The sequence below is a fragment of the Sus scrofa genome, chromosome 13 (genome assembly GCF_000003025.6).
Source record: "Sus scrofa isolate TJ Tabasco breed Duroc chromosome 13, Sscrofa11.1, whole genome shotgun sequence".
NCBI lineage: Eukaryota > Metazoa > Chordata > Mammalia > Artiodactyla > Suidae > Sus > Sus scrofa.
Genome location: NC_010455.5, coordinates 2936459 through 2959495, shown reverse-complemented (window position 1 = coordinate 2959495; position 23037 = coordinate 2936459). Strand labels below are relative to the sequence as shown.

The 23037-nt window shown below is 38.4% G+C and overlaps 1 protein-coding gene across 10 annotated transcripts in view; it reads left to right on the top strand.

Moving 5' to 3' along the window:
• Window positions 1–23037, top strand: part of ANKRD28 (ankyrin repeat domain 28) — a 212889-nt gene that overhangs the window by 176248 nt on the left and 13604 nt on the right. For all 10 annotated transcript variants that reach the window (XM_021068207.1, XM_013981384.2, XM_013981385.2 and 7 more), the window contains 9 exon segments: window positions 667–735; window positions 3397–3537; window positions 10942–11053; window positions 12000–12026; window positions 12649–12723; window positions 16059–16260; window positions 19018–19105; window positions 19321–19438; window positions 20516–20735. In XM_021068207.1, the coding sequence (XP_020923866.1) occupies window positions 667–735; window positions 3397–3537; window positions 10942–11053; window positions 12000–12026; window positions 12649–12723; window positions 16059–16260; window positions 19018–19105; window positions 19321–19438; window positions 20516–20735 (1052 nt within the window).

Here is a 23037-nt window from a genome sequence, read left to right as displayed (position 1 = left end):
AAGGGAACGGCCCAAGAAATGGCAAAAAAGACCAAAAAAAAAAAAATTACATGAAGTTCCCTGGTAGCCTAGTGGTTAAGGATCTTGCATTATCATTGCTGTGGCTCAGGTTTGATCCCTGACCTGGGGACTTCCACATGCTCCTGGCATGGCCCCCCAAAAAACCCCAAAGATTACAGAAATACCCATGTATATAATATGCTCTCATACAATTTTAACTAAGGATTCATCTTAAGCAGTTACATTATAGGAGATAAGGGAAAGCTAACCTGGGACATTATCTGTATTTTCATGTTTGTTTCTTTGTTTTTAACCCATTTTAATTTAGCATCAAAAACCATTTAAATTTAAATCATTCATTTATAAGCATATTGTTTTAAATATGTTTTAGAGGTTCCTAAAAACTCTTCTGGAACTTTTACAAATTGAACTTGGAAGTAGTGAAAACATGATTCATTTGTTATTTCCTGTCAATATGCTAATATGTATATAAATAACCTTTTAAAGTTCTAGATAAGATGAATTTTAATGTTTTTATCTTCATAAAATATAAATCATACTATTTTATTCACTTTACCCTCATTTGAAAACTTCTATGCTTATTTAAACCTCCCATTTTCATTACAAAATTACTGACATTTATGTCTTCTGTTTTTTTCCTGGTAGGAATCTGGAGTGCCTAAACCTTCTGCTGAATACTGGTGCAGACTTTAACAAAAAGGACAAATTTGGGAGGTAGGGTGTGATATAGTTCATCTATAGAGCCTAATTAATGTTATTTAACTTAATGCCTTACCTGACCTTCTGATTTGGCTTCTGAGAGTTAACTGAATAATTTTGCTGTCATCATGATTCAGTTGAGAGGCCCAAATAACCTCTAAATATTCATTCTGACCCACAGCCTTCTTCTAGCTGGGCCTCTGCCGCAGCCCGGGCTACCAGCCACAGCTATAGTTTATCAGCCCTTCTCTATCTCTTAATGTCATTCCATCTCCTTCCTTCATTATAGCCGGGAAAATCTAAACCCTCTGTGCTCCATCAAAAAAACTCACAGGACCTGGAACTCAGTTGGGTTGTTCTCCATTCCTTCAAGTCATTCTTTTGTCAGAGACTCTATTGCCTATATTTGGTTCCGGAGCATTAGGTAGAAAGAGGGAGGAAATAGGTTACAGGTGTATATATTATTTTTCTTTCTCCTCTTCTGACTCCCTCCACACACCCTGAGTATGATCTGCAGGAAAGCACCTGTGGATAAAGAGTCCCTTGGTAGTCCCTCAGCTAGTCCTCATTCTCACTGTTCAGCCCCAGGCCTCAGGGTTACTAGCGTCTATGACTGTAGTACTTAAAGCTGTCATTATCTACTAGGTTGCTTAGAGTGGAAATTGACCCAGATACTGTTAGAACCATATAGGAAAGGACTGAAGGCCGTTTGAATTGATTCGAAAAATAGAGGTGAGCACACTGTAGTGCATACAGAAGTCAAAATATAATGTACACATTGAGACTTATATAATGTTATAAACCACTGTTATCTCATTTTAAAAGAAGAAAGAAAAATAGATGGCAATATGAGCAAAGTTGTGTGTGTCAAGAGTTGACAATAGTTTCAGAGTATATGACAAGAGAGGGTGTGTGTGTCCAAAGAAAATGTGTGACTGTGTATCAGTGCATGGGATTGGGCCCATGCAGAAATCAATAGAATATGTGTGGTAGGGAATGTGTATGAGAAAAGGAAAAACTACTATCTGACCCTGTTACTACTTTAAGGAACAGATTACAAAGAAAATAATAACCCATAAAATCAAAAACTAGTTTGTTTGACTTTAGAATGCAATATTTTTATAGCTATAATTTATTTTTATAAGTAAACTTTAATCTAGCGTACGTTAGTTAATTTGTAGCATTTGGAGCATTCTATACAAAGAGAGGGCTTCTAAAACATTCTGAGTTTAAAAGCTTAAAAGTAATACAGGGTTAATTGCATTTCCAGAAATAGAATTACTATACTGGGAGTTCCCGTCATGGCGCAGTGGTTAACGAATCTGACGAGGAACCATGAGGTTGCAGGTTCGGTCCCTGCCCTTGCTCAGTGGGTTGACAATCCGGCATTGCCGTGAGCTGTGGTGTAGGTTGCAGATGCGGCTTGGATCCCACGTTGCTGTGGCTCTGGTGTTGTTCAGTGGCTACAGCTCCGATTCGACCCCTAGGCTGGGAACCTCCATATACCTCGGGAGCGGCCCAAAGAAATAGCAAAAAGACAAAAAAAAAAAAAAAAAAAAAAGAATTACTATACTGTTGTCCAATAAAGTAAAATAATGCTTTACTGTCGTTTCACCAGGTAAATGTTTTAAAAAATATTATACCACAAAGACTAAATTATACCATGGACTAAATTTACTTTCACTTTTTTTTTTAAATGAAAAGTCACGGAATCATTATGTTTTGTAATCTAAAGACAAGCTCCTAAATTTAATAACATTCTTTTTTATTTCAGTAACTGGGAAGAAATAAACTACAAATAGTTAGTCTTTAGAAATTAAAACAGTACTCTAACTCTTCAGAGTGGTGAACAGTCTTCAAAACAATGCATTTTTGGGGAGTTCCCGTCATGGCGTAGCGGAAACAAATCCAACTAGGAAACATGAGGTCGCAGGTTCAATATCTGGCCTCGCTCAATGGGTTAAGGATCCGGCATTGCCGTGAGCTGTGGTGTAGGTCGCAGACATGGATCAGATCTGGCATCGCTGTAGTCTGTGGCATAGGCCGGCAGCTATAGCTCCAGTTAGGACCCTAGCCTGGGAACCTCCATATGCCACAGGTGCGACCCTAAAAAGAAGCAAAAAATAAAAAAAACTATGCATTTCTTGCTTGAGAAATCTGATATTAACTGTGTAGCTCAACCATGTAATTGATATAGCAGCATTTTTTTAATGCTTCCATATTTTTCTTAACCCTTTATTCTTCCACTGAGACATGAACAGAAGCTGCTCCCTCTGTCCTATGAAATATTTTTATTAGTGTAGGGGAAGCTTTGTTAAAATGAAAGTTTTCCCAGATTGTTGATGGCATTTGGGAGAAACAAAAATGAAAGTTTTCAAGTTTCAGAGCAGAATATGAAAGTTGTCTGTAATTCAGTCAGAAGAGTGGAATTGTTACTCTAGGAACCATGAAATAATTTAACCATTTCTATCTAATTTTGTATTCCTACCATCTTAGTTTGGCTCTCTGCCATCTTAGTTTCTCCTCCCACTGAAAGACTTAGTATATGGCAGAAATCAGTCTCAGGCTCACTGTAAATACAGTATCTGTAACTGGTTGCATCAATATGCATGTGTTTACTGGTGTGCGTCCCTGACCTCTCTCTCTCTCTCTTTTTTTTTATATTGGGTTTGAAAGATCTCCACTGCACTATGCTGCTGCCAATTGCAATTACCAGTGCCTGTTTGCTCTTGTGGGCTCAGGAGCAAGTGTGAATGACCTTGATGAAAGAGGGTGCACACCCCTGCACTATGCAGCCACGTCAGACACAGATGGCAAGTAAGTGTGATGTGGTTATTGTTTCTGTAGACCAGCACCTTCTGGATAGAGGGCAGGTTTTATAGCAAATTTATATTTCTTTTTTGTACTTTTTGTTATTGATTATCTTTCCCTGAGTCTTTTAGTGGGGAAATAAATTGGTTTCATAATTACTTTCTGGTCGTAGTGACTACTACCTGCCTCTCCACAACTTGCCCTGAGAACTAATCAGGTAGAAAAAAGAAAAAGGTTCCTTCTCATCCTCCCTGCCAAAAACATCTAAATATCAATCACCTCCTTGTTTTTTCAATCTGACTTCTTGGAGGCAGCAGTCCTGAGTGTATCACAGGGAGAGGGAAAAAGGTATGCTTTCCAGGGCTTTCCATTTCCAGAGATATGCAGCCAGGGTCATCAGAAGACTGGGCAGATTGGATTACCATTTTCCTTCATGTTCCCAAGGGGTCGTTTTATATTGGTATCCCAATAGGGAATAATTGAACTGGCAAAATCTGGCATATAGTTGGTTCTGAATATTGCTTACATAAGTAAATTAGATAGATAACAGAGTAAACGAAGGCCAAGAATGACTAAATAGAAATAAGAGAATGAGAGGGAGTTCCCACGTGGTGCATTGGGATGAGATGGGATCTGCGATATCTCTACGCACCAGGATGCAGGTTTGATCCCCAGCCTGGTACAGTGGGTTAGAGGATCCAACATTGCCACAGCTGTGGCATAGGTTGAAACTGCAGATCTTCTCTCCGGCCCAGGAACTCTATATGCCTAGAGGCAGCCCAAAAGAGAAAAGGAAAAAAGAAAGAATTAGAGATTTATAAATTCTTTCATAATCAGTATTCACTGAGTGTTGATCAGACCTATTTATAGTGCCCTAATATATTGCCTACTTGGAAGAAAATGAATTCGTTAGAGATAAAGAATGAGATCGTCAGTGTCTGTGGCCCCCATTTGTCTGGACCAGTGAAAAGTAAAAATACCCATAGGAAAAAGAACTAATGTTTTCTAGGGAAAGATTGTGTAAAATAGACTTTAAGGAAAGTGCATTTAACATGGAACTATTTCTTTAGTTTCTAACATTTACTTTTTTACCTTCAAAACAAAAAGCATAATTCGATGGTATTATTTCCAAACATTAATTTATTATAAACTCCATAATTTCAAATCCATTTCTATAAACAATGCTTTGTTATGTTGGATTTGTGGCTAAAATTCTAATCTTGAAAGCACTAGTGAAATGTACTATCTGTCAGCTTTGCAGATTCAGAGGGCTGTGTGTTTCGTTGCTCAAAGCCATTTTTTAAATAAGGGATTTGAGGGTCCAAGATCTTTGGCTCCAGGGGGCTCTTGGAACCAGTCCCCCTCAGGTACTAAGAGATGATGTGTTTTCTATTTGGCGGAATATATCCCTTTCTACAATTTCATGTATACCAGGATGGTTGTAGATAGATTTTGAGAGAAGTTAAATTATTTGAAATATGTTTTTGGATAGTAGAGCTTTAAAGAAAATCTGTATAAAGACTATAGATCAGGAGTTCCCAGTGTGGCTCAGCAGAAACAAATCTGATTAGTATCCATGAGGATCCCTGGCTGCGCTCAGTGGGCTAAGGATCTAACATTGCTGTGAGCTGTGGTGTAGGTCACAGGCATCACTCGAATCCCTTGTAGCTGTGGCTGTGGCTGAGGCACAGGCCAGTGACTACAGCTCTGAATCAGCCTCTAGCCTGGGAACCTCCATGTGCCAGAGGTGCAGCCCTAAAAAGACAAAAAAAAAAAAAAAAAAAAGTATAAATCAGAAAATGTTTTGGTAAACTTGGATGAGTAGATTATTCTCTGATTTATAAATTTTGTAATTTTAAGATTTGATTTATAGATTTTCCTAAAGTAGGTTATACCTAAAATGACTATCAACCGCATCAGTAGTCCTCCCACTGTTCCCCTGGACTGTTTATTGGGTGTTGCTCAGCATGATCAACATGAATTCCACTGAGGTCATAGCACACAGAGATTACCTCTGGCCCTCCAGCCTTTAGACAGTTACACTAAATATGAATTCTTTTTTTTTGCTTTTTGCTTTTTTAGGGCTGAACCTGTGGCATATGGAGGTTCCCAGGCTAGGGGTAGAATCAGAGCTGCAATTGCCAGTCTACACCACAGCCACAGCAGTGTGGGATGCGAGCTCATCAGTGACCTAAACCACAGCCCCCAGCAATGCCAGATCCTTAACCCGCTGAGCCAGGCCAGGGATTGAGTCTGCATCCTCATGTATAGTAAGTAGTTGGGTTTGTTAGCGCTGAGAGCCACAGCGGGAATTCCCTAAATCTGAATTCTTAACAGAAACAAAGGATGACAGTGTTCAACCCAGTTTTTGAGATTTGTGGTTTTATTTTAAACCAATCTACTTTTTCTTTAGAATTGTATTTAGTATTAAAGTGAATTAAATTGTTAGAGCAATAGGTAGAGATATTTATAATTTAAACACTTAATTCTCAGTACCTGCACAAGCAGCCTGATGTGTTATCCAAAAGACCCAGTTTAAATCTTGGGGTCTTCATATTATTAACCTCTGAGCCTGAGTGAGTAATTTTAAGTAAAAGTTTCTTTATCTGTAAAATTAAATGAAATCTACTTCTTAAAATTGTGGGGAAAACTGAGATCATGTGTATAAAAAGAGTCTAGCACTGGTTTTGGAAGCCTCTTTCTTGTCTTTAAAGTATCATAATCCCAGAGGTTTTGTCTAATACCATCGTTTATCAACTCGCTGTTAAATCCCTGAGAACCTTCTGGAAGGTATTCACCACAGTAACCATTTTAGGATACCAGAGGCATCCTTTCAGTAAGTGATTGTTTTGGAGGCTTAAATAGTAGAATTAAGAGTTGGTTTATTTTTCTAAACTCCAAAGATTTAATTCCCAGAAGGAGGTTCCCGCTAAAGCAAGAATGAAATGTTTTCTAAAAGAATAAACAAACTTCCCATGGCTTCAGATTACTGTTATTCAGTATGTTGTTTGTTGGATTTTTTTTTTTAATGGTTATTTAATAATGTCCTGTCATCATCCCCAGGGAAAGTTGTGTATACTTTGGAAATTTTGACACTCTGCCGTTGGTTTTCTAGTGACTGAAGTAATTAAAATTCTCTGCCTTGTGTCCCTCTGCCCTTACCTTCAGTAAATTTTGGAAAAATACATGAAATCACTCCTGACTTGTTGTAGTCATCCTGCTTACCACCTCCTGCATCCTGATTCCTCCATTCTCTATAGGCAGTAAGGACTCAGCAAACAAATACGTAGTTGCTTCCACGAAGAAACGTATTAAATATACTAAATATTAATAAATTAAAACCTTTTTGCCATTTGAAGAGAGGGAGGGCTGACTTTGAGCACGATGGTGAGGACCCACCCCATGCCCGTGTGGTGTGCCTGAGGGAAGGCCAGGTTTGTTTTTTCTGGTTATATAGAAGGAAGAAATCCTCCTTATGCTTTGTCTTTGAAAACCACCATTAACCCACGTGTTTCTCTTGCTGATGTAATGTCCCTCATAGTGTGTGTCCATAGCCTTTTCTGTGTTCATAGAATTGTATATACATGTGTTTGTAGATGTATAGATATATTTATGGAGATTTTTCCTCACAAAAATGGGATCATATTTTGCTCTAATAGCATTGTTTTTCATCTGTTTTGAACTTTATATATGGAATCATATGGTTTTCAGTTTAGAACTTTTATAATCCTTAGGCTTATTCCCAAGTATTTGATGTTTTTATTGCCAAGATAAATCCTCAAATTTCCTATTGTTGTAAAATAGAGAGATACACTTGACTTTTGTATATGACTCTGTATTTGGCAGCCTCGTTTTGTGAATGTGTGTGAGACACCGTTGGGTTGGTACTAGCTCTGCCACTTGCTGGAGGGCTTGGGCGGGTTACTTACTAACCTCTCAGTGCATTTCCTCTGTGAGGTGGAAATGATAGTCTGACCTAACTCGTTGCCGTATGAGGTATAAAATATCTGAACTGCTTAGAACCATACCTGACCTAGCTGTAATTACACTAGCTATAATTTTAAAACTGCTTAATGTCTGTCTGTCTCTCTTTTCTTTTTTCTTTCCTTTTTTTTTTTTTTTTTTTTCCTTCCTTTTGGTAAAAACAGATACTGTTGTTCACTGTGATGGCGGAGAGTAGTTAGGAAGGGCCTCAGGGCCTCTGGTGACCATACCATGTTCCCTGCCCTGGGTTGAGTAGCCCTTTCCTAGAGCTCTGACCAGCCATGGGACACACAGGTTTGAATCAGTCAGAACTTGTACCAGAAAAGGTAGTAGTAATTCATGGGTGGTAGGGAAGAGTAGCAGAAATTTAAATAGTTAAATCACTGATTTAAATTACATGCTTAATTGGGATGAATAAATTTAATTTGTCGTAACAAATGAAGAAAGCAAAATATTTAACAGTAAGCATGGTTTATTACTTAGCTATTTAGCCGTAAATATTCTACCAGATTTTGCATACATAGTTTATTTTAGTGGGAGGAGACAGATTGTAGAGAATCTTGGTTTATTAATTTTCTGAGTTTTATAAAATGAGCATGAGTTAACTTACAGCAGGAAAAGAACTAGGATTGACTCTCTCTCCTCATCTGCAAATTAAAAGTGAGGTCCAGATTTTTAAGGTCAAGCAGTGTTGTGGTTCAGTATTTTATAAGCACCCAGGTTAAGTAGCACTAACTCATTGACTCCTAACTCATCGACTGCTGTGTTCTTTCTAGCATAGAAAGAGCACTTGATGAAGAGAAGACCTGAGGTCTAGTCCTTGCTTTGTCATATTCTAGCCAAAAGATTGGGAGCAAGTAATTTAATTTTCTTGAATGTCAGTAATTTTTTTCATTTGTTAAAGATAATGCTCAAAGTAGTTATGAAAATTCATGTTGCTTAGCAAAATCTAAAAGGCATGGCACTAGAAATAATTTTATAAACCATTTCTTAGTCTTTGTTTTGTTATAGGAGACTAGTCATCTCATAATGTGAGTGTAAACTATTAAGTAACATGATTCAATAAGAACTACTGCATGTATTATGGTTAAATTATTTCACATTTTTTGATGCTGCGCACTTGCAACTAGTCACTGTAAATAGTGCTTTGAGAGTTGCTCTCCTACTTCAGAAAGTAAACATGAACTTACCTACTTGTTTTGCTTTCTCTAAATAAATTATTTCAGTACTCCTGTATCAGCAAGTTATCTTAAAATAGTTTGTTCCACTGATAGACTCCGTCTTATATTCAGGTCTCCGTAAGGAGAACTATTTCTGTTTTATAGTTCACATGTGGGGAACTTGATTAAAGATTAATAAGATATGCCCTTAGGTGAGATATTTGTGCCTGTGAAGCAAGACTGTTCTCCCAGCCCAGCAGGTCTTTTCTCCATCCCAGTGAGCATTGACCTCTGGGCTGGGTACCTAGTAAGACTGTGTACAGTCTACATACTGCCTTAAACACTTCCTAGAGTGTTCTCAGAGCTAGTTTAGGAATGTCAGAAAATACCAGACTTGTTCCTTTAGAGTCAGATTTGGGTGTTGTTGCCATTGTTTTATCGTAGTGATAATTTAGTTCATCATCTTTGACTAATAATTTTTGCTGTGCATAAATATCAAAATCCCACTTTAAAGGATGAACATTTGGAAGTTCCCATTGTGCTCAGTGATAACAAGCCCAACTAGTATCCATGAGGATGTGGGTTCAATCCCTGGCCTCGCTCAGTGGGTTAAGAATCCAGCGTTGCCATGAGCTGTGGTGTAGGTAGCTGACGCAGCTCAGATCCTGCATTACTGTGGCTGTGGTGTAGGCCGGCAACTGTAGCTCTGATTCGACTCCTAGCCTGGGAGCCTCTATATGCTGCGGTGCGGCCCTAAAAAGACTATATATATATATAAACATTTGCTACCATTGAGCATACTATGATACATGTAGGTTCTGTAATTCCTAAGAGATCTAAAGGATTTTAAGTAGTTCATCCTTAAAGAAATAAGGGTTAACATCTCAAAGAACGGTCCTCATGTATTGATGACAAAGTTACTCCTAAGAGCTCACTTAACATTGCTCCAGAGTTCCTTTCCACTTGTTTTTATATAACTTCAGTATGCTTTTTGCAAACCTGCCAAGGAGTTCTGTAGATTTTCTCCCCTGTTAGTGGAGTTAGTATTTAGTTAGACATATTGCATATTAGATCAATTATCACTAATTATGGTCTTAGAATTTTAGCATGAATGGATTTTAGACTGTTTAGTTGAATTTCTACCCCCATCTACCAAATGAATAAACAGAAGCTATTTTAGGAGTTCTCTTGTGTCACAGCAGGTTAAGGATTGATGTTTTCACTGTAGCAAGTTGGGTGGCTACTGTGGTGCAGATTTGATCTCTGCCCCACATGCCGCAGGCACAGCCAAAAACAAAGAAAACAAGCCATTTCACCATAAAGATGAAACAGTTTGTCAGAGATCACTAATATCAAACTAACTCTAGAGGTAAATTTTTAAATGTCTGATTCAGTACTTTTTTCTTTTTTGGTAGAGTAACAAAAATTTATCAAAATTATAACAAATTGTGAACCTAGGAGTTACTATTGTGGCTCAGCAGTAACGAACCCAACTAGTTTCCATGAGGATGTAGATTAGATACCTGACCTCTCTCAGTGGGTTGAGGATCCGGCATTGCTGTGAGCTGTCGTGTAGGTTGCAGATGCGGCTCGGTTCTGGTGTGGGCCAGCAGCTACAGCTCTGATTCGACCCCTAGCCTGGGAACTTCCATGTGTCATGGGTTCAGCCCTAAAAAGAAAAAAAAAAAAAAATTTTGAATGTTGTAGTTACTTTAAAGTTATTTTCCTCATATTTTAATAGCACAGGAATGAAGTGTGTCTCCCATGGGAAGGTCTTTCTTGTTACCCACATACCACTTTTGCACTTTCCACACTTCTCAGGCCTGTAATGCAGGATCATTCAATTCTGACCTTGGTTTCAGGACATATTTTTATATCCTTTCGTGAGCTTCCCAATGAGATATCATACTTACTATGTGTTCCGGAGAGATCGTAATGCTCACTGCCACTACAAGTTCAGTCTAATCAAACATTGTCTGAGTGGACCAGCTGGTACTGTAGATAGTGACTATGTACAAAAGAGCCTTCAGGTATACCGGGCTTGCCAACAGACTGAGTAAAGAAGATTCTCTTGTGAACATTTAATTTGTATTTTTATGATACTTAAAATTGATGTCATTTAAATGACAAATTTATGCGGTGTGGCTATATTTATGATTTTTACATTACTCAAGTGTAAGAAAAATTGCCAGTTTTTAGTTTGTCTCTGTTTTATCATTGGTTAAAATGCAGGATTTAGAATTTTGAATATGTATTACTGTAATAGGTGCCTGGAATACTTACTAAGAAATGATGCAAATCCAGGGATCCGGGACAAGCAAGGATACAATGCAGTTCATTATTCAGCTGCGTATGGTCACCGTCTGTGTCTTCAGCTGGTAAGATGCCTGAATTCTTGTGGAAGGACCAGTGTGAGTTCATATTCTAATAATGTAATGAAAATGAGAATAAATGAATCAAGAAACAAATCCTATTGCTTTTTAGCATTTTTATAATCCCTCTCTCTCTCAAATTCATGCTTGCCTCGTTAAGCTTTTTCTCATTCCCCCTTCTCTTTCACAAAGAAAAGAGGAAATTAGATCTCTGAAGGGGGCTACTTGAATCTTTCCTTAGAGTCCCCCACCCCATGTAGCATTTATTCCCTTGCCCCTTTAAGGGATTTGCAGAAGATTGTAAAGGACTGTAACTATGTCACAAGTGAGAAATAAATGTGAGAGGAAAGTTCTGTGTGTGTGTGTGTGTGTAAAACAATTCTGAAATGCTCGATCTTTTAACCATCTCTCTGCAAGGGAGACTTATCGTCCACAAAGGAACTTCTTATTTCAACTGTGGTCTCATTCCTGAATATATGCAACATTCCCCCCACTTTCCCAAACCAAACATAAAGGAAAAGACAAGTTAAATGATTCTCAAGTGTTTAGCATATGCTTAAAGGGAAGCTTTCCTCATTTAGACTCACTCACCTTATAATTATATTAACATGGCTTCCCTTCAAGGGGAAATAAAATTCAAGGAGGGTGGGTACGTAATACATAGAAAAAAGGTCAACATACTTAGTACATCATTTAGAGCCCTAATACAGGAATAATATTGCCTTAGGTTATTACAGTATCTTTAGACTAAAGTCTTAGACCCATGTATGTAGATTTGCAGTCTATTTATATTGTATAATTGTTTATTTTAAAACCTTAATTTTTGGAGGCAGAGGAAGCACAAGTCTATAATAGAATTCAAAGCCCTTTGTAAATAGAGAATAATTAACATTTATCTCTTTACTATATGACTACTTCCTCCTAAATGTTTTTATTTTAAATTTTATTTCAGATTGCAAGTGAAACTCCTTTAGATGTTGTAAGTATTAGTTTTCCCCCTACTATTCAGAGTGTTATAATTACTCATTTGCTCTCACTAGAGCTGAAGCCTGTTTTATACATTCTTCAGAACAAAGATAGTGACAGAAATCATGTTTGGAGGGGGTGGGTTCTTACTGGATGGTAATTTAGTAGCATTTCCCTCAGACTCTTTAAATTTATAGCCTTCTCTCAGAGCTCTTAGGCTGTGGAATTTACTGCATCTTCAGGATAATCTGTACTGTAAAGTTGCTCAGTTTCGTTTTCATAATAAAATGGCTTGGGATTTTTAAATTCGTATTCAAGTATCAGTTTATGGAATTCTCGTCATGGCTTAGTGGTTAACAAACCCGACTAGCACCCATGAGGACATGGGTTTGATTCCTGGCCTAGCTCAGTGGGTTAAGGATCCAGCGTTGTTTTGGCTGTGGTGTAGGCTGGCAGCTGCAGCTCCAGTTGGACCTCTAGCCTGGGAACCTCCAGATGCTGTGGCGTGTTCCTAAAAAGACAAAAAAAAAAGTATCAGTTTATACTAAACTTGGGGGAGGGGACTGGGAATAACTGCTGTGGTATATCTAAAAGTACATTTAAAATTCTTTTTTTTTTTTTTTTTTTTCCTTCAGTTAATGGAAACCTCGGGAACAGACATGCTGAGTGATTCAGACAATAGAGCAACAATAAGCCCTTTACACTTGGCTGTGAGTACTGCCTTCATAGCCAACTTGATGGCTTGTTTATGGAAAATATATCCTATCTGTTTGTGTTGACTCAAACTAGTACCTAGAACTTTTGATCCATATAGTGGTGATCATGGAGTTAAAACCTTAATAACTTTCTTAAATCAGAGAATTTTTTAATGTACTTTTGCTGTGTTTCTTAGTTTTGTTTGTTTGCTTAAAACGGAAGTCTTTGAGCTTCCTCCAAGGCCTGCTCTAAAGAGAGAATATGCCTGTGATGTGAATTTTAAAATGACCTGTACTAGTGAAATGGCTTCTGACTTCTTAGGCAGATGATGTAAGAGCTGTAATTCCTGTGTTATATCTATTACCTTTAGCATACTTTGTGATTTTGGTGCTAAGTAAGTTTGTGTTCATCGGTCCTTCTGTCCTCATGCTATAAAATTTAGCTACATGGTCTGTAATATTCTTTCTGCTTTCACATGCCTCTGGATTTTTCCTCTAAATGTCCATCATGAAGGGAGAAGGTCAGAAGAGAGAGTGACAATTCTTTAAGTCAAATATGGGAATGAATTACCTTAGGAAATTTCAGGCAGAGCCCAATCTAGTTCTTTCTGCACTGAAAAGAATTTATCTTTGAAATGAAACATTTGGGGAAAGGGGTGCTTTGAGAATCAGGAGAATTGGATACTGTCACTATTTGTGAGACCTCTGATTTTAGGTATAGTAAAATACAAGGTTATAAGGCTATATACTTAGGTTAATGTGTGTCCCTACAAGTTCAATGATTTCTTCTCACATAACTCTTTTTTTTATCTTAATATTCTCCTGGCATATTTTCTTACACTGACACATACACGTACATTGAATTTTCTGCTTTGTCTTTCTGCTCTACACTCTCCCCTCAGTACTTCCTGCTGTGTCTCAATAACTGAGAAGGCATGCTGAAGCGTCCTTCATTCTTGCTCTTTGGGTCTTTGGAAATACTATCTATTCTCTCAGACTTGGGTAGTAAATAAGTCATCTGAAAGTGCAAAGCCAGCATGGAGAAAATAGCCATTTTTACTATGGGTGGTGAGAAATGAAGTCTGAACAGATGACTAGGCAATTCATCATTCTTATAATAATAGCACTGTCGTCTCTTGAACACTTACTAGGTGTCAGACTGAGCACTCTGGCAAATTTTTGAATATAGTAGCTCAGAAAACTTCAGTGTTTTTAACTGTTGTTTACCCCCTGACTCTTGTGAATAGTGCTATTAGGAACATGGACATACTAAATACTGTTTTGAAGTGAAATGGAAACTATTTTGTCATTTTCATAATTAGGCTCAATGAAATGTGATTATATAACCACTTTTACGTTTTGTATCTTTCCCTAGGAAGTTTTCAGAAATTATTTGAAAATGACTTTTTTTCTTCTAAACTCTCCCAATCTGGGACAACTTGATATGGTGAAAACACACTGGCTTGAAGCCTAAGGAAACTGGCCTTGGTCCTGCCTTCACACATAGTAGGCATGCAAGTTCATTGTCCCAGTCCATTCAAAGACATCATAAGGGGAAGACCCTGCAGCAAGTTTTTCCTGGCTCCTAGTTGTCCTTATTTTCCTTCTTTGTTTTATACCATCTTCTGTGTATTATGTTTCTCACAGTTCCTTTTTAGCAGCATAATTTCATTACTCTGGTATTGAGGAACACGATTAGATGTGATCCTCAGACAATGGAGCTCAGTGATCTACAGTCTCTTAACTTTGAGGGAGTCAGACACATCGAGGTCAGTAAGGCCCAGAGCAGCTTCACCTGCTGCTGGTCTGTTCTTCTATTTCCCATAAGAAGTGGCTTTATAGCCTTTTGAAACAGTGTGGGGCCCTTTTTCTAGCTAAGTATCTTCTTTCAGATTAAAAACAAATGACAGGAGGAGTTCTCCTCGTGGTGCAGCAGACACGAATCCAACTAGGAACCGTGAGGTTGCGGGTTCGATCCCTGACCTCGCTCAGTGGATTAAGGATCCATCATTGCTGTGAGCTTTGGTGTAGGTCTCAGACGCGGCTCGGATCTGTCGTTGCTGTGGCTCTGGAGTAGGCCAGCAGCAGCTCCACTTGGACCCCTAGCCTGGGAACCTCCGTATGCTGCGAGTGCAACCCTAAAAAGACAAAAGACAAAAAAAAAGCAAATGACAAAGGAGTTTCCTATTGTGGCTCTGCAATAACAAACCCAGCTAGTATTCATAAGGGTGCGGGATGGATCCCAGCCTCACTCAGGGGGTTAAGGATCTGCAGTTGCCATGAGCTGTGGTGTAGGTTGCAGACATGACTCGGATCCTGTGTTGCTGTGACTGTGGCTGTGATTTGACCCCTAGCCTAGGAAATTCCATATGCCACAGCTGTGGCCCTAAAAAGAAAAAAAAAATGCAAATGACATTTAGCTCAAATATGGTAGAATTTTATATTTTTCAATTCCCTAATGAAAAGTTCATGTGGTAATTTGCAGTTTGCTTATATATGCTAAGCAAATCTTCTTGCTCTGGAGAGTTCCCGTTGTGGCTTAGTGGGTTAAGAACTCAACTAGTATCCATGAGGATGCTGGTTCAATCCCTGGCCTCGCTCAGTGGGTTAAGGATCCACCATTACTGTGAGCTGCTGTATAGGTCATAGATGAGGCTCAGATCCCGCATTTGCTGTGGCTGTGGTGTAGGCCAGCAGCTGCAGCTATGATTCAACTCCTAGGCTAAGAACTTCCATATGCCACAGATGCAGCCCTAAAAAGATAAAATAAAAATTTTAAATAAAATTGTTGTACTGCTAAGTCAGTGCCTGGCACGTGGCAGTTATTCAGGCAGGGTTCAGTCTGAATATTTTTCTCTGGAAAGAAGTGCTTATTTTTGAGATATGGTATGTTATAGGAGGGGATAGGCATTTTAATTTGAGAAATCAGAAGATCAGTGTACTAGCTGAACTTCAGTTGCCTTAAGCATAGTAACGTTTTATCAGAAGATAATTGGAGCCCTGCACTGTGAGGAAAACACAGGCTTTGGAATCATATAATGAAAGCTTTCATTGAAATCATCATTGAATGTCTGCCATGAACCAGACATTGTATACTCATGAAAAAAATCAGTTGTCACTTGAACTTTTATTATTTATGGAATACGAATTCCCTAACACTGTAGCCCACTATTTGATTATTAGAAAAATTTGTAGTTACTTTCTTAATCATCAATGTAAAAGTTTTGGGTTGTCTCAAACATAATGACATGAAGGCAAGTTTGCTTACTATTCTTTATGTTTTCTAGGGTATCTAGGAAGTCAGTCTGAGTATGTGTTTTTTCTTCATTTATGTTTGTATTTATTCCTAGGCATACCATGGTCACCATCAAGCACTAGAAGTGTTGGTACAGTCTTTGTTAGATCTTGATGTGAGAAATAGCAGTGGAAGAACACCCTTGGACCTTGCAGCATTTAAAGGCCACGTGGAATGTGTGGATGTACTCATTAATCAGGGAGCTTCAATCTTAGTCAAAGATTATATTTTGAAGAGAACACCTATACATGCAGCAGGTGTGTCAGATACCGTGAATGATTTTATTTACTGCTTTCTGTCTAATACTCTTTTTCGAGTTCTTGTATCTTGTACCACCGGTAGTTGTTTTAACATTTTTTTGGCCATGCCTGCAGCATGTGGAAGTTCTGGGACCACAGATTGTACCTCTGCCACAGCTGTAACCAGAGTCACAGCAGTGTCAACACAGGATCCTTAACCCAATGAGCCACAAGGGAATTCCCTTAACAATATTGACTTTAAAAATTCTAATGATTCTACTCTTGGGGAAATGCCAACAGCAAGATTCTGATCACTTAGAAGCTCCCTCTGTGGCTCAGTGGCTTGGATCCGGCATTAATGTGGCTGTGGTGTAGGCTGGCAGCTACAGCTCTGATTTGACCCCTAGCCTGGAAACATCCATATGCTGTGGGTGCCACCCTTAAAAAAAAAAAAAAGAAAAGAATCACTTTAAAAATTATTACCTGGAGTTCCCGTTGTGGCTCAGCAGGAACAAATCTGACTATCCATGAGGATTCGGGTGCAATCCCTGGCTTCGCTCAGTGGGTCAGGAATCCAGCATTGCTGTGAGCTGTGGTGTAGGTCACAGATACAGCTCTGATCCCACATTGCTGTGGCTGTGGTATAGGCCAGCAGCTGTAGCTCTGATTCACCCTAGACTAGGGTCTTCCATATGCCATGGGTGTGGCCCAAAAAAGCAAAAAAAGAAACCCAGAAACTTATTATTTACCTTAGAAATTGGATTCTATTTTATGTTATGTGTTATTTTGCTTTTTAATGGCCGCACTGTGGCATATGGAGGTTCCCAGGCTAGGGGTCAAATCAGAGCTATAGCTGCCGGTCTGTGCCACAGCTGCAGCTGTAGCAATGCCAGATCTGAGCCAAGTCTGCCATGCACACCATAACTCACGGCAACACCAGATCCTTAACCCACTAAGCGAGGCCAGGAATTGAACCCGCAACCTCATGGTTCCTAGTTGGATTCATTTCCACTGTGCCACAATGGGAACTCCCAGAAATTGGATTTTATATAAAAGTCTTCTGAAGTACTTTATTAGCCAACAAAATGCAGTATTTTTTAATGCATTGATGGTAATTATTTTAGATTAGTACATGCTTTCATTTAACAATTGATAAACGTTTATTTTACTTACAGTACCGAAGTTCTTCATTAAACATTTAGTCAGACAGGAATTACAGAGCACTTGCTTACACAAGAACTACCTTGGTGTCGTTTTTTGTGCTTTGTGTTGTGGTGGATGTGTGAAAATGCAGAAGCGTGTAACCATGGCACTGTGATGACCTGGTTCCTACTGTGTATCACTGGCAGATTCACATTCACAACTTACTACAGGCAGTGTTAATTCTAAATAATGACTTCAAGACTAGTACATGTAAAGAAATCCTTGCTGAGTATTTTTCTCATCCCCAGAAGGCCATCTTCATATGATTGGATTCATTTCACTTGAATTTTTTATTTATTTATTTTTTTATTTTTGCTTCTCTGGGCCTCACCCACAGCATGTGGAAGTTCCCAGGCTAGGGGTCCACTCGGAGCTACAGCTGCCAGCCTACACCACAGCCACGGGAACACCAGATCCCCAATTCACTGAGTGAGGCCAGGGATCAAACCCACACTCATGGTTCCTAGTGGATTTGTTTCCACTGTGCCACAACGGGAACTCCAAATCTGTTTTTATAGAGTGATTCTTAAGGACACAGTTGAATGCACATATGGGACTTTGCTTCTAGTCATTTGGAAGACTTGCATTTTAGAAGGTTATAGGTAACACCCACTGTTGCTTCAGAGCAGCCTCTCAGAAACTGTCAGATCCTCAAGCAGGGCTCAAGATTAAAATTTTAATAATAAAAAGTCCTAATAAATATGTATATATAAACTGCTACATGTTAAGAAAAGAACTAAGCAGTCAAAATGCTATTATTTTCTGTTACTCTGAAAAAAAGTTGAGTTGTCTGTTATTCTGCACCTTGAAAAATAATATTGTCAGCACATGATTTGCAGAGTTTTCATGGAGTGTTTGCAAGACACTAGTGAGTCCCTCAGAAGTGGCTAAGCAGTGCCATGTGGTTTATAAGTCCTGTCCACTGAAACAGTTACAGGTTACTGACAGCACCCCCCAGTCAGTGAATGCAAGCCTTGGTTCTGTAGATGCCTTTCACACTTGGAGACCTGCTGGGGAGCATCTCACTCCAAAGGCATGAAAAGAACACTGGTTCTGGAGGTGAGCCAGTCCTTTCTCCAGGGATCTTACTCCTCATGCTCTGGTTATTGAACTTAGATGACAAAACAGTCATCAGTAGCTGTTGTGACTGGGTGTCAATGAATCCACTAAAAAATAAATAAAAAATGATGAGTCAAACGGTGTTTCCTTGAAGCGTCTCCAAGAATCACGTCTAGAATCCATCTAAAAGAAGGAGGACTTTCACTCTCAGGGATAAAAATGTTTCCCAGACTCCCTCCGTTGGCTGGAAGCAGACCACCCTTCCCAACTACATCACCACAAATTATATCTAGAAAATGTGATTTAAGATGGACATTTTCAGTGCTTCCTTGTGGCCTAGCAGATTAATAATCTGGCATTGTCACTGCTGTGGTGCGGGTTCAGTTCCTGGCTGCGGGAACTTTTGCATGCCATGGACACAGCCAAAAAAAAGAAAGATAGACATTTTGTATTTTATTATTGTATATATATGTACAGATGTAATTGCTGAAACTTTTAAATATCACTTTACAGCAACAAATGGGCACTCAGAATGCTTACGGCTACTAATAGGAAATGCAGAACCACAGAATGCAGTAGATATTCAAGATGGAAATGGACAGTAAGTTTTAATATTTTTTAAATTATTTTTAGTTTCTTTGCCAATCTTCATGCCTTTGCCCCTATTTTAGTAAGTCTGTCATAGTATGTTATCTGACTAACATCAGGTACAGTTTTTAAGTATACTTCAAAGTTGCATGGCAAGCAGCCCAGCACAATGTGTTTTTTAATGGATGGGGTCTCTGTGGTGATTGAGCTGCTCCTATTGTTGCCCAGGACTCCACTGATGCTGTCTGTGCTCAATGGGCACACGGACTGTGTCTACTCACTGCTGAACAAGGGAGCAAACGTAGATGCCAAAGATAAGTGGGGAAGGACGGCATTGCACAGAGGGGTAAGCAGAAATGTTCTCATTTCCTTTCTGAAAGTTTTTAGGATTTCATTTTACGTAAATCTGAGCTAGGCTGTGTTTGTATTTTTCCTCATTAAATTTTTACCAGTTGTGGGGTTCCCATTGTGGTGCAGTAGAAACGAATCAGACTAGGAATCATGAGGTTGCGGGTTCGCTCCCTGGCCTCACTCAGTGGGTTAAGGATCCAGTGTTGCATGAGCTGTGGTGTAGGTCTCAGACGCAGCTCGGATCTGGCGTTGCTGTGGCTGTGATATAAGCAAGTGGCTACAGCTCTGATTAGACCTCTATCCTGGGAACCTCCATATGCCACAGGTGCGACCCTAAAAAGACAAAAAAAAAAAAAAAAAAAAAAAAAAACCTTACCAATTGTCATTATGTCTTTCACTATTTTAGTTTTTGAACCACAAAGCACAACTTAATCCAGAGATGAATAATGTTAAAACAAAATTTTAAGACCCTAAAACCTTGAGTAGAATTTGTCAGTTTAACTTTTTTCCATTATCACAGCTATTGTTTTATACATTGTCTTAATTTTTTCACCTTTGAAGTATTATTTTCATTGAATTAGAAATTCCTCTATTCTTGTTTTTCGTATTACTTTTGACAAAGTCACTGCCTCAACTGAATTTTTAAGCTACTTCCAATAAAATACTGGGTTAATCAAAATATGATAAATGCCTTGATTGGTGAAAGTTTATGGGAATTTTGACTTAAAATCCTTTGTTAGGAAGTTCCCGTCATGGCTCAGTGGTTAACGAATCCAACTAGGAACCATGAGGTTGTGGGTTCAATCCCTGGCCTCACCCAGTGGGTTAAGAATCTGGCGTTGTCGTGAGCTGTGGTGTAGGTCGCAGACGCGGCTTGGATCCTGTGTTGCTGTGGCTCTCATGTAGGCTGGCAGCTACAGTTCTGATTAGACCCCCAGCCTGGGAACCTCCATATGCCACAGGTGCGGCCCTAGAAAAAGACAGAAAAAAAAAAAATTCCTTGGTTAGGTGTAAATGGCATGGAGAGCCCAACATAGTGTATTCAGCTACATGCAAATAATTTTTCTTTCAGGCAGTCACAGGCCATGAAGAGTGTGTAGATGCATTACTTCAACATGGTGCTAAGTGCTTATTTCGAGACAGCAAGGGCCGGACACCAATACACTTGTCAGCTGCTTGTGGTCACATCGGTGTTCTCGGAGCCCTTTTACAGTCAGCAGCCTCTGTGGATGCAAATCCAGCCCTAGTGGACAATCATGGATATACAGCACTTCACTGGGCTTGCTACAACGGTTAAGTATACAGACGAAAACCCACCTTACATACCTGTTATATGTCAAGCAGAGACAACTAACTGTAACACATTCTGGAAGAAAATGATATAAAAATGACGTAGTTATAAGAAGGACTTATGAGATTAACAGAAAGTCTGGGAATAACCTACCATGTTAGTTACAGATTGCTGCTGTTCCTTGTCATGCTAAAGCCAAGATGCTGATTGTCACAGATGGTTTGAGATAAGCAGTCAGTAGTTTAAAAGTTCAGAGTTTGCTTCAACAAGTATTTTGCTGTTTTTGTTTTGTTTTTATAATATTCTTTCCAGGGTCTTATATAGTCTGTATTTTTACTACATGTTTCTTTCTTAATGTACTTGTATTAGGAAAGAAAATGACAAAGGTAAGAGAAAATGAAAATAAATCAAATTCTAAGCTGAAATCTGTATGTTTTCTATGCATGTTGCAAGTTAAAGTCTTTATATCAACAGTAACTAGAATGTTCAACATTTTAAGGGAATAAAATCTTAATAGAATAAATCATAGAAATAGAAACTTTAGAAACTTTCATGGTTATAAACTTGGCTGCATGATTTTAACAGACTTACTTTTAAGCTTCCTGGAGACTAACTGCCACGGTTATTCCTTTTATAGGTAGGCTCACTAAAGGTCAGTTAGAGAAGTATAAAGCTGTGTTTAAAGAGTTGATGTTGAAAAATGAGATTTGGCTTTTGAAATGTTACTAATTAAAATACTTTGTGTAACTTAGCATGATGATACTAATATTTTCATTGTGTCAGGCCATAGATTTGAACATCTTAGAAAACACTTGGGTAGATTATGTACAGTGTAAAACATCAGTCCTGTGAAAGTGTTTGCTTTTAGGGTTTTATCAGGGGTATGAGGGATTTTTTAATTTGTTTTGAATTTCAGTATAGCATTCAGATTAATGCTAGTTGTAAAAGCGTATCTACAAAACTAGTTCACAATTCTAACAACGTTCCGTTAAAATTTAGAGAAAATAAAAATTGCCTCTTTATATATATAATGCCCATTTGCTTTGAAAAATAAATATAATGGCTATTCTAAAACTCAGTTCCTATCATGGCTCAGTGGTAACGAGCCTGACTAGTATCCATGAGGATTCGGGTTCGATCCCTGACCTCACTCAGTGGATTAAGGATCTGGCGTTGCCGTGAGCTGTGATATAGGTCGCAGACGTGGCTTGGATGCCACATTGCTATGGCTGTGGCGTAGTCTGGCAGCTGTAGCTCCTATTCAACCCCTAGCCTGGGAACTTCTATATGCCATGGGCGTGGCCCAAAAGGCAGAAAATTAATTAAGTAATTGCAGCTGACTCCCTCCCAGAAACAAGGTTTCTATCTTCTGTAGTATGCTGCATCATGGTTCTTTATTAGGAGTCCTTTTGGCAAATAATTTTGAGTTGCAGTAAAAGAGAAATCTGAACCTTGAGAAATTACTGTTTAAATAAATGTTTTCATAAGCATTTTCTTGATAAAATATTTCTGTTTTCATATTAATCCTTGTATCAGGATTCTTTTGCTCTGAGAAAGTTTTAGTCTCTTCTTGAAGGTCATCCTTTTGGTCATTTTTCAATTCGGAGTACTGATGGTACCATAGAAAATCTGATGCTAATTTAAATGCCTAATTTAATCAGTTTCCTTTTCACTACCTCAGATCCTTAGCCAGAACAGTTTTGAAGACGATAAAATCTTTGGATTTCAACTCTCTTTTTCCTTTTCTACTCACTAAAGTTAGTATTTAATGATTATAGCAAAGTGGTAAAAGATTAGTCTGAAGTCAGAGAAGAGTCTGTATTTTGCCACTGAATTGGTTTGTCTTTAGGATATAACTTGACATCTTGAGAACCAAAACCACCTTTTTTTATATAATTTTTTTTCATCATAGCTGGTTTACAGTGTTGTGTCAATTTTCTACTGTATAGCATGATGACCCTGCTACACATACATGTATAGATTCTTTTTTTCTCACATTATCATGCTCCATCATAAGTGACTCGATATAGTTCCCAGTGCTACACAGCAGGATCTCATTGCTTAAAAAAAAATCTTTTGACATAGTACAAAAACATCCACAGATGTGAAATTTGTTGAAGAAGTCAGTAAGATAAAACTCTTTTGAAGCAGAATTTTATTTGTCCTTTTTTGGTTTTTTTTAATGTATTAGTAAGAATTTAACCATTGGGAAAAAATTACACAGTAAGGTATTTTTCCTCAGGTAGAGCATTTAGTTGTAAAAATACTGCTGTAACTGTCCATTGGGGAATTATTATAACATT